The sequence below is a fragment of the Melospiza melodia genome, chromosome 2, assembly GCF_035770615.1.
Source record: "Melospiza melodia melodia isolate bMelMel2 chromosome 2, bMelMel2.pri, whole genome shotgun sequence".
Taxonomy (NCBI): Eukaryota; Metazoa; Chordata; class Aves; order Passeriformes; family Passerellidae; genus Melospiza; species Melospiza melodia.
The window spans coordinates 142,421,019-142,432,081 of NC_086195.1; the positions used below are offsets into that span (position 1 = coordinate 142,421,019).

The following is an 11,063-nucleotide window of genomic DNA, read 5'->3' on the forward strand; positions in this document are numbered from 1 at the left end:
AAATAAGGTTGGGATGGTTGCTTGTGTTGCCTTTTTTTTTTTTTTTTAATTTTGGAAGCAGCCATTATTGCAAACAGTAGTGAAGAAATTAAAGCTTCAGCATTGTTAATCCTGCTCAGAGACCGACAGCACTTGGGTCTGAGCCATAAAAACTGTTCTTGCAGAGCAAAAGACGACGGTCTGACCCAAAAACGATGATGTGGTGGCGCTATCTGGTGGCTTAATAGGCATTACACTGTCTTGTACTCCTGACTGGCTGTGCTTTCTTCCTCTAAGTACTTGCAATTTCTTTTAAAAGAACAATTTTATGCCTTTTCTGGGTCCTTATCTACGTGAAATGCTGGGAAAGGTCAGTGTGTTTCTTTCTAAGTCTCGAGTCACACAAACTGTGATTGGAGCTGGCCCAGATTTGGTACAATACAGATCAAAAATACATATACAGAGGCTTCAGTGCCCTGAATAATCCAGCTAAACTCGCGGGGGTTGTTCACAGGAAGGAATTTCAGAACCTACAAGATGATCCAGGTGTGACAGGCAGCAAACCTGTTTTACAAATTCCTTCCCAACACGGTTTGTGTTCAGGTAGTGCAACAGAACAGCGGAGTTCCCTGCTAAAACACTTCCCTGGATGTTACATAAAGGCCAGGAAAACTTCTGTTCTAATCAGGGAACTGTAAAGCTCCCTGCTAAAATGCAAGCCTTTCCACCAGGAAAGCTGGGAGAATGACATAGAACTCTCCCATAACAATTTTTTATAAGCGAGTGCCACCTGGTGGAATATGGAAAAGGCTTTTCAGCCTGAAAAAGCTCTTTTAAGGTGGTCAGGATCTTTTCAAATCAGAGAATTAACATCAAAAAACAGCAGCAGAACCAAAGGTGCATCTGGCACCTGGGCGGACGCACCTTTCGTGGCCTGGCTCTGGTCCCTGCTGATCTATGAGTAACACTGATTATGCTGACAGAAAAGGAGATTTTCCTATTCTTAATTCATATATATTTGCAAGAGTCTTTATCTTGAGCCAATGCAAATTGAAAAATAAATTATGAAGATGCTTTCCTTTCAATTCCTCATTTCTATTTCCAGGCTTTTAAACTGGTAATTCCCTAAATCAGGTGTCACGTGTAACACCTAATTAATTACCAGCATGAATGAATAGTACCTTTGTTGTGTTCTACCCTAGAAAAAGCACAGCAGAGCTGGGCACACCCAGATCTCAAAGGTAAGGGTAGAGATGGACACACATTTCCAACTCAAGTGAAAAATCATCATAACTGAATGGATTTTTCTGCTGCTGATGTATTAATGGGCAGCAGTCACAGCCTCTGGAAGCCAATCCAGCACTTCCTGCTGTGTCCCAAAGAAAATCCCACATTTGAGGCCTACTTCTGATTTTGCCCATCACTCTGTGGGACAGGAGCGCTTTTGCTGAGCAAGTAGCTGAGAAATTGGGTTCATCTTTTCCTGTGTTTCTCTGCACAGCTTCAAACAATGTGCAATTCTAAGCTTGCAAGATTTACAGGACGCCTTGGGAAATGGAAGCATTGTCAGAACTTAGCAGGCAGTCAGACTGGGCTATTGACACACACATGTGGTTCCAAGTTTGTCTGACATGGTTTAAATTAGGAAGAAAAGCCTTAGGGTTATTAGATTTAGTGGCATAAATGAGACGCTCCAGCCCGAGAAAACAGTGGATACACACAATTTTACACAAAATTTTAGAAACATTTGCCCTTTCCCAAGGTTTTGCTCCTGTTTTCAGCCCCTGAGTTTCATACTTGTATTGAATGATGTGTTGACAGACACAGAAGCATCTTTGTTTAATTGGGAAGCCCGGGAGTTGTCACCAACAGGTACACACATTCTGTTTTTATTCACACATTCGCTCACCACTTCTCTGCCCTCCTCCTCCAAAAAGGCCTCCAGAAGCAGAAAGCTGGGGCTGTGCACATAAAGAATTAAGGGGATTAGCAGCACCACCATGGTCGGGTTATGCCTTCAAAGCAGAACATTAGCTGCACCTACGCAAACGCCTCTGTTTAAGTGATTGGAAAGGAACCATTTCTCAGAAGTACAGGTGCACGACCGACTGCAGCTATTAGGGCCGAGAAAGGGCAGCAATTGCTGGGGAAGAGGGGGATTAAAAATGAAAAAATTAAAAAAAAAAAAAAAGGAAGAAAAATAGAAGGAAAAAGCCACGAAGGCGAGCAGGGACGTGTCCCCTCCCTCGCTCGCCCCACGGGCCCGGGGAGCGGCAGGTGGCCGGCCCGGAGCTCCCGGGGGGGGACGGACCCGCAGCGCACCCAGGCGCTCCCCGAGGGATCCCCGCGGCGCTCGCAGCCGGGCACGAACCGCGCGGGCCGGCGAGGGGCGAGCCCAGCCCGGGGCGGCAGCGGGGGCCGACCCCGCGCCGTGCCCGTGCCGTCCCGCCCCGTCGGGGGCGGCGGGAGGGCGGCGCGGCGGGGGCCGCCCGCGGGCGCGTTACGCACGCAGTGATCTCAGCGGCGCGGGCGCGGCGGCAGCGCCGGGCTGGGGGCGGCACGGCCGGACCCCATAAAGGGCGGCGGCGAGCCCCGCTGCCGCACTCACCCGCACGGCGGAGGCGGACGGGCCCGCGCTCCGCTCCGCTCCGCAAAGCGCGGCAGGCTCCTCGGCGCCCTGGAAGCGCAGGCGGGACCGTCCTGGGGCTGCCGGAGACTCGCCGGAGCGTCCTCCCCGCCCGCTGCCGCTGCAGCCGGGGAAGGCTGAGGAGGAGAAGCGGCAGCCGGAGCAGCACAGAAGACAGAGGGACGGAGCGAGGGGCAGCGCTGCCCTCGCACAGCCGCGCTCCCCGGCATCGCCGCCGCGCCCCGGCCATGGGGAAGCCGACGCCGCCTCTGCAGTGACCGCGGGACGCGGCTCCCGCGCGGTCCTCCGCCGGCAGAAAGACTCAGACACCCCCCAAAACCTGAAAGCAAAAACCCACATCTTCCACATCCATTCCTGTATAAAGTGAAATAAAGAGAGGAGAAGGGCTGCGCCGAGCGATGAGGAGCGGGGGGCGGCTGCCGGCGCTGGCGCCGGTGCTGGCGGCGCTGCTGGGGCTGTGCAGCGCCGAGCGCAGGGCGCTGGTGCTGCCGCGGCGCCTGGGCGCGCCCGGCGCCCGAGAGCGCTTCCGCCTGGAGGCCTTCGGGGAGCGCCTGACGCTGGAGCTGGAGCCCGACAGCAGCTTCCTGGCCCCGGACTTCACCCTGCAGTACCTGGGCGGGCCGCCGCCGCCGCCCGAGGACGACCTCTCCCGCTGCTTCTACTCCGGCACCGTGAACCGCGACCCCGGCTCGGCGGCCGCGCTCAGCCTGTGCGCGGGGCTGCGCGGCGCCTTCTCGCTGCGGGGCCGCCAGTACCTGATCCAGCCCGCGCCCGGCACCGCGCACCGGCACGGGCCGCACCTCCTGCGCCTCCGCGGCGCCCCCGCCGCCCGCTGCGCCGTGGCCGAGGCGGGGGCCGGGGCCGGGGCGGGGCCGCCCGAGCCCGCCGAGCCCGCAGGTACCGTGGGGAAGCCGCGCCGGCCTCCGCGGGGACGGGGAGGGCAAGGGCGGGGGTGTGGCGGGGATGCCCGGCCGCTGCTTGCCCCGCATCCCGCCCCGAGGTGCCCAGCGAGCGCAAAGCAGGCGTGCGCGTCTTGGGTACCCGCGGGTTTGGGCTTCTGAACCGTGCTGGCTTGCTGTGCTCACCTGCGCTTTCCCTCCCTGTCCTTTTTAACGCAGAAACGAAAAGCAGGAGGAAGAAGAGGTTCGTGTCCAGCCCCCGCTACGTGGAGACCATGCTGGTGGCCGACCAGTCGATGGCTGAGTTCCACGGCAGCGGGCTGAAGCACTACCTGCTGACCCTGCTCTCCGTGGCCGCCAAGCTGTACAAGCACCCCAGCATCCGCAACTCCATCAGCCTGGTGGTGGTGAAGATCATGGTCATCTACGAGGAGCGCAAGGGCCCCGACATCTCCTCCAACGCCGCCCTGACTCTGAGGAACTTCTGCAGCTGGCAGAAGCAGCACAACCCGCCCAGCGACCGGCACGCCGAGCACTACGACACGGCCATCCTCTTCACCAGGCAGGTGAGGGACACCGAGCCGCAGCCAGCCCCACGCCCGCTGCTCCCTACACTCCGAAAAAGTGCCCGGAGACAGTCGCGTGTCACCGCAGCTGCAGTGAACCAGGCTGAAAATTACATGAGCTGCTTTTCGTTTTATTCTTTTTTTTTTTTTTTTCCTGTTTGCGCCGTGTCTGGTGAAGCTCACAGTTTGTGCACTGTCTTTGTAAACTCACAGATTGTGCGCTGTGTTCCTGCCCCATATATTTTTAGCAGATTTCAGATGGAAATTATGCATTTCATTTCTACGTGTAACCCTCGCCTATGTTCCAGAGACAGATTTTTGCCATCATGCCCATTGAAGTGCTGAATATTTATGCTCTTTCCATAAGTAAAGGCAAACTGCCAGGGCTGGATGGCTCTTGCCAAGGTTAAGTCTCTGATCTGATTAATAATGAAACTGCCTTTTTTTACAGGACCTGTGCGGTGCCAAGACATGTGATACTCTTGGGATGGCTGATGTGGGAACAGTTTGTGATCTAAACCGCAGTTGCTCTATCATAGAAGACGATGGTTTGCAGGCTGCCTTCACAACGGCCCACGAATTAGGTACTTGAAACTTTGCAAAGCCGTTCCCTGGGATTAATTGAAGCCAGCTTGATGCCGTAAAGCCCAGCCTGCACCTCCCCGGAGCGGTCGGGAGGAGGCAAAGCGCTGTCTTGGAGCAGGCTTGGACTCGGGAAAGCAAATCCGGCCTGCACAGCATTGTCTGCAAGAGGCTGTGCGTGTGCCTGCAGGAAAAAAAAAAAAAAAAAAAAGAAAAAAGGGATGGAAGATCCAGTGCCATCTGCTTGAAATCTGGGAGCGTTCAGTTTCGGGTTATTAATTACAGACCGGGCTCTGAGCAGCTCTAGAGCAATATTTAAAATACTGTTGGTAAAGCATAGGACAGACTTCCTAAAGTCACAGACTTTGCTTTTCTCCTTTTCTCCAAGGCCACGTGTTTAACATGCCTCATGACGATGCAAAGCAGTGTGCTGGCATCAATGGAATGAGCCGGGATTTCCACATGATGGCATCCATGCTCTCCAACCTGGACCGCAGCCAGCCCTGGTCTCCATGCAGCGCCTACATGATTACAACATTTCTGGATAACGGTCATGGTAAGGTTATTAAGCTTTCCATTCATGTGCCGTTTCAGCTCTTGTGCTTTACTGCTTTGCTTTTTTTTTTTTTTTCTTTAAGAGTGTTTCTGCTTCAGCACAGACTTAACCTTTTGCGTGCTGTCAGTGAGTTTAGAATAGCCTTATTTTTACAAGAATGGTGGCACAAAAGCAGACGCAGTTCACTTTTTAAACTGACCCCACGGCATCATCTGACTTTTTTTTTTTTTTTTTCCAACTTTTCCAGGGGAGTGCTTGTTGGACAAGCCCCACAGGCCCATCCAGCTGCCCTCGGACCTGCCTGGCACGCTGTACGATGCCAACAGGCAGTGCCAGTTCACGTTCGGAGACGAGTCCAAGCACTGCCCCGACGCAGCCAGCACGTGCACGACGCTGTGGTGCACGGGCACCTCGGGAGGGCTGCTGGTGTGCCAAACCAAGCACTTCCCCTGGGCGGACGGCACCAGCTGCGGCGAGGGCAGGTGGTGCATGAATGGCAAGTGTGTGAACAAGACTGAGAAGAAGCATTATGATGTGAGTAGTGACAAAGAAATGGGGGCAGCTTTGGGTGCTGCAGTGGGGGGGATGTGTGAGATGGGGTTGATTCGATGCTGATGAGCAAATCTAGGGCGGGTTTTTTAAGGAGTTCGGGTGGGTAAAAATGAATGCAATAATGGTTTTTACGGTGTGGTTGTGTATGGATTTTCCTGTGTTTAAGCCGTGTCCTGCCTTTGCTGTCGTTGCAGACGCCAGTGCACGGGGGCTGGGGCTCCTGGGGCGCGTGGGGCGAGTGCTCACGGAGCTGTGGAGGGGGAGTGCAGTATTCCTTCCGGGAATGCGACAACCCCGTGCCCAGGAACGGCGGCAAGTACTGCGAGGGGAAGCGGGTGCAGTACCGGTCCTGCAACATCGAGGACTGCCCCGACAACAATGGTAATTATTGCCCATTTGTGACAGCCAGGGTGGGTGCGCTGTGGAGGAACAGCACGGACAGAGATGATCTCATGGCCACCTGTCTTTTCTCTGCCTGCAGGCAAAACGTTCCGGGAGGAACAGTGTGAAAAGCACAACGAGTTTTCCAAGTCTGCCTTTGGAAGTGGACCTGCAGTGGAGTGGACACCCAAGTTCGCTGGTGTGTCTCCAAAGGACAGATGCAAGCTGGTTTGCAGAGCCAAAGGAACAGGATACTTCTTTGTTCTACAGCCAAAGGTATTTCAAAACTGCACCTCTTCCAGCTGATCATGAGGGGGATTTTTATTTTCTCTATGTGAAGAGTCAAGCAGTGTAGAAATCTCAAATTGTCTTTCTCATATTTAAGCTGGATTATTCCTCCATGTCCAGCAAGATCATTGCAAGCATGCTTTAAGTGTTTTGGCACAATCCTTCCACCTCCTTTACCCACTCCACCCTGGTTTCCTTCCCTCTCCTTCCACCAATCTGATTGCATTGAGATAGGTTTGGAAAACTCTTGAGGGATCTTTGCCAGAACATTGGTGCTTTCTCATACTGGTTACTAACATGCTGACAGCTTAAAATAAACACGAGGAAAAATGTTCATCTTGCATAGCTACTTGAATTCGCTGTCATCAGATGGTGAGAGCCAGGAACTACCAGGGCGATGACACAGAGGGTTTTTGTGGAACAGCACTCCTAGAAATAAAGGATGTGCTGAACAGCATTAAAAGCAGTGCTGGCAGTGTGATTTGAGGACAGGGCTGCCTTCTAGGGACACTAGAAAGCAATGGGGCTTCTTTTGTATGAGACCAGAAACAGCAGGTTCTTTGGGGGAGGTATTAATGAAAAGTGAAATTGTTTTCTCCTCTTACCGTGGCATCATTTTGGCAAGTAAGACTACCTGTGGGCTGCTCTGCTTTTTAGTTTCCAAAGCCCTGAAAACGACAGGTGCTATGGGCTTTCCACCATCAGTATTTTGTGTCACACGGTTTCAGAGCACTGTGCATGTTGTAACCAGGCTCCTTGTGTCCCCAAGGTGGTGGATGGCACCCCGTGCAGCCCCGACTCCACGTCCGTGTGCGTGCAGGGGCAGTGCGTGAAGGCCGGCTGCGACCGCACCATCGGCTCCAACAAGAAGTTCGACAAGTGCGGCATCTGTGGCGGCAACGGCTCCACCTGCAAGAAGGTGTCTGGCACCCTCGTCAGAGCCAAGTGAGTGTGGGGCTGCTGCTCACCTTGTCCTTGTGGGGGGGAGCTCACCGTGTCCTGGTGGACGGGATTAGTCCATTAACAATAAGGCTGCTGCCTCACCTTGTCCTTGTGGGTGGGATTTGTCCATTATCGAGCCAAACACCTTGACTTCAGACAAGCTTTAGTCTTGGGCTGGGAGGCTTTTTCCCCTTCCCTGCAGAGGACTCAGTGTTTCTCTGTTCTCCCGGGGCAGACCTGGCTACCACGACGTGGTCACCATCCCGGCGGGCGCCACCAACATCGAGGTGAAACAGCGGAACCACCGGGGCGCGCGGCACGACGGCAGCTTCCTGGCCATCAAAGCCGCCGACGGCACCTACGTGCTCAACGGCGACTACACGCTGTCCACGCTGGAGCAGGACATCACCTACAAGGGCAGCGTGCTGCGCTACAGCGGCTCCTCGGCCGCCCTGGAGCGCATCCGCAGCTTCAGCCCGCTCAAGGAGCCGCTGACCATCCAGGTGCTGACGGTGGGGGACCTGCCGCAGCCCAAGATCAAGTTCACCTACTTCGTCAAGAAGCCGGCGCAGCCCGGCGCGGACAAGGCGGCGGCGGCGGCGGGCAAGAAGAAGGAATCCTTCAACGCCATCAGGGAGATCATCTCCTCGGAGTGGGTGATCGAGGAGTGGGGCGAGTGCTCCAAGTCGTGCGGCTCGGGCTGGCAGCGGCGCGCCGTGGAGTGCCGGGACCCGCGGGGCCGGCCGGCCGCCGACTGCGCCCGCGAGCTGAGGCCCAGCAACCTGCGGCCCTGCGCCGACGTGCCCTGCCCGCAGTGGCAGCTCGGGGACTGGTCCCCCTGCTCCAAGACGTGTGGGAAGGGCTTCAAGAAGAGGTTGTTGAAATGTGTCTCTGCCGACGGCAGCGTGCTGCCCCAAGAAAGCTGTGAGCCCTCCAAGAAACCCAAGCACCTGATAGACTTCTGCAACGCCACGGACTGCAGCTAGATAGGACGGCTTGGGAAAAGCTAAAACCTTTTTATTATTATTATTATTATTATTTTATTTTATTTTTTTCCTTCAGACCAGTGCACTGAAAAACACAAAAGAGGGCTAGAGGCAGCACCTGTGTTTTTGCGTAAAGAAATTCACGGTGAAGATCCATTGAGGTGGGACAGCGCAAACAGCTTGAATTGGCTTTGCATCCCAAAAATCCCCTGCCAGCTGAAAATTGGATGGGATAGCAGACCCATGTCATTCATTTCTCTTTAGCAGATAAGGCCCAAAGGCATCAGAATTGCTTTTTTTAAAGTCTTATAAATTAAGCCAAATGTAAGCAGTGAGACACATTTCAGCAAACATTTTGGGGTTTGGTTATTTCTCCCTTCTTTTGGATTTATCTTGTGGTACTGATCAAATCCCCATGTGTAGAAAGGGGAGGGAAAAAGATAGCTTAAAATAATTGGTCTGGGCTTACCTACCTCACAAAGGGCAAAAAACAAGATTGGAAAAGGAGCTTTAACTATGTCATTCATGGCTGCTATTGTTTCAGAGAATAGTTTTATATAAAAATAAAGCCATATTCTCTACCTGTCAAGAGTAAGAAATACCAAGAACAAATATCAACTCCACAAATCACTAGAATTTCATAGTTTTTTTAAAAGTACCTTTATGTCATCCCAATGTGCCTGTCCATTTCTCTCAGCCACTCCAGTGCCATTGTGGTGACATGTGTAATCCAGAGGCTTGGAAAAGTGGAAATCTGAGTCTGAGTAGTTGCTCTTTGTGCCTTCTGCGTATACCTTCCGCTGGCTTTTCTGATTCCAGCTTGGTCCTGCCTTCCTGCCAAACAGATCCATGGAGTGTGTGAGCATTCCAGTCGTGTCTTCACACTCCAACCTTTGGCCTTACCCCGGCCAAAGGATTATTATTTGAGTTAAAAAGGAAAAGAGAAAAGAATCCCATTATGAATGGGTGTGTCCTCTGTGGCCTCTGCTGGGTTTGTAGAGCTCGGTCTCTGATCAGGTGGGAAGGCAAAGCTGAGGGATAGCAGGTCCATCCACAGCGAAACGCCAGCATTCACATCATTGAAGATTGTGCCAGTCCATAGACCATGAGAGAATATGGCTTTCCATATGTATATAGTAAAATATATTACTATAGATTTTATATACTTCATAAGTATTTTATATTTCTCTCCCTTCTGGGAAGGGTTATAATTTGTAATAAATGCATATAATGAGCGTATTTATTTTTATACTTCTTGTCTAATGTGATCTTCTAAGTTATCGCTTTTTTAAAAGGACATATAACAAGGATAGAGTATTTATACAGTATAATATGTTACTAGAGGTAATAAATGAACCCTATAAATTTTGGAAATGGAGTGTCTTTATTTCACTGGACCAAAACCAGTCCATGGAGCAGAAAGAGTTTGGAATCTGAGGAAAATGCTAAGCAAGAGGCAACTAATTACCTGTGTTCAGTGAAGAGGTTTGGACAACTCTCCCCATAATGTCACACACACCACCTTAAAAGAGGTAATTTTGTATTTTATTACTTAACCACTAACTCATCTATTCCAGAAAACGGAGTGCAACCATAGTGATGCCACTGGCTGTAATAACAGCTTGGGGAGGGAGCAGCGCTGTCAGTCGTGTTCAGAACCAACAAAATATGTACAGAAGCAGCAGTTTTGCCTCACTCTGGTGGGAAAGGGGCAGTCAGAAGCCAGAACCATTCATGAGCAGTCAGAGGTTTCCCTCACCAACTCCTGGAGAATTTCCCTCTCTAATTTTGTCCTGATGCTGCTTTTCCAAGAAGCACTGTGTGAATGAGCTGTTCTAACGTGTTTTATGATGTTAAAATGAATACTAAACATCAAAAGCTGATTTTTGCTCTCTCATACCTGATCTCATCACCACTGCAGTCAAGAGAAAATCTTCTGTTGGGCTCCATTGGATTTTTGCCATGGAATTTGAGACATCAGTCATTTCTGGATACTTTTGGCTTTGTGTCATGTAAAAATCTATTAAAACTTCCTTTGCCAAAGTTTGGGCTCTGTCTGTGCAGAAATAGTTCCTCTTTTATTCTGTGGATAAAGTCTTGGCCCCTCTGAATCTCAGAGAATTCTCATCACATCACACTTCATTGAGCATTGCTTTGCAGTGCAGAAATGCTGGGGAATGTTTTATTCCTAACATTATTCAGGAGGCAGCCTGAATAATCCCTTTCTGGTTTTACAAATACAAGAAAGAACTATTTATTTGTATATATCAATATGTATGTGCATATATATTTTATTCATCATCTCGGTTAGAAAATAACTGGGAGTTTGAAGAGGAGAACTTATCCTAGAGCCTGCCAGACTGATGAGATGTGAAATTGTGGCTTCTGTGCTGGGTTAGCACCTTGAATGGCGTAACTAGAAAATATGGAGTAGCTCATTTCCTCTGGCACTGTTAAAATAATAATGTGATTTGCTGCTTCAAATTGTCCTAACAGTAAATGAGAAAACCCCTCAAAACTCATTGAAAAATCAACCAAACAGTGGAGATGTTTCAGGAAAAAAGTGAGACTTTTGCTTTTATCGTTTTGATGGCATAGGTGGGTCAGCAGATGCAAAGTGATGTGATTTGTTGATCTTTATAGGAAAAATAGGGATGTTTTAGACAAAATATCTTCACCCACTAT

The 11,063-nt window shown here is 51.2% G+C and overlaps 1 protein-coding gene across 1 annotated transcript; it reads left to right on the top strand.

The window, feature by feature from the left end:
* Window positions 1-2,687: 2,687 nt before the first annotated feature.
* ADAMTS1 (ADAM metallopeptidase with thrombospondin type 1 motif 1) lies at window positions 2,688-10,424 on the top strand. The gene is made up of 9 exons (XM_063150221.1): window positions 2,688-3,523; window positions 3,745-4,091; window positions 4,543-4,675; window positions 5,062-5,229; window positions 5,477-5,763; window positions 5,976-6,162; window positions 6,263-6,438; window positions 7,220-7,395; window positions 7,628-10,424. The coding sequence occupies exons 1-9, from the start codon at window positions 3,025-3,027 to the stop codon at window positions 8,376-8,378; spliced, it is 2,724 nt and encodes a 907-aa protein (XP_063006291.1). The 5' UTR covers window positions 2,688-3,024; the 3' UTR covers window positions 8,379-10,424.
* Window positions 10,425-11,063: the final 639 nt, after the last annotated feature.

What these genes read in the sequence shown, in the direction of transcription:
- ADAMTS1 (XM_063150221.1), top strand. Translation starts at nt 3,025, where the DNA reads ATGAGGAGCGGGGGGCGGCTGCCGGCGCTGGCGCCGGTGCTGGCGGCG. An exon ending in CGAGCCCGCCGAGCCCGCAG is followed by an intron (nt 3,524 to 3,744) that starts GTACCGTGGGGA and finishes TTTTTAACGCAG; the next exon opens with AAACGAAAAGCAGGAGGAAG. An exon ending in TCTTTGTTCTACAGCCAAAG is followed by an intron (nt 6,439 to 7,219) that starts GTATTTCAAAAC and finishes TGTGTCCCCAAG; the next exon opens with GTGGTGGATGGCACCCCGTG.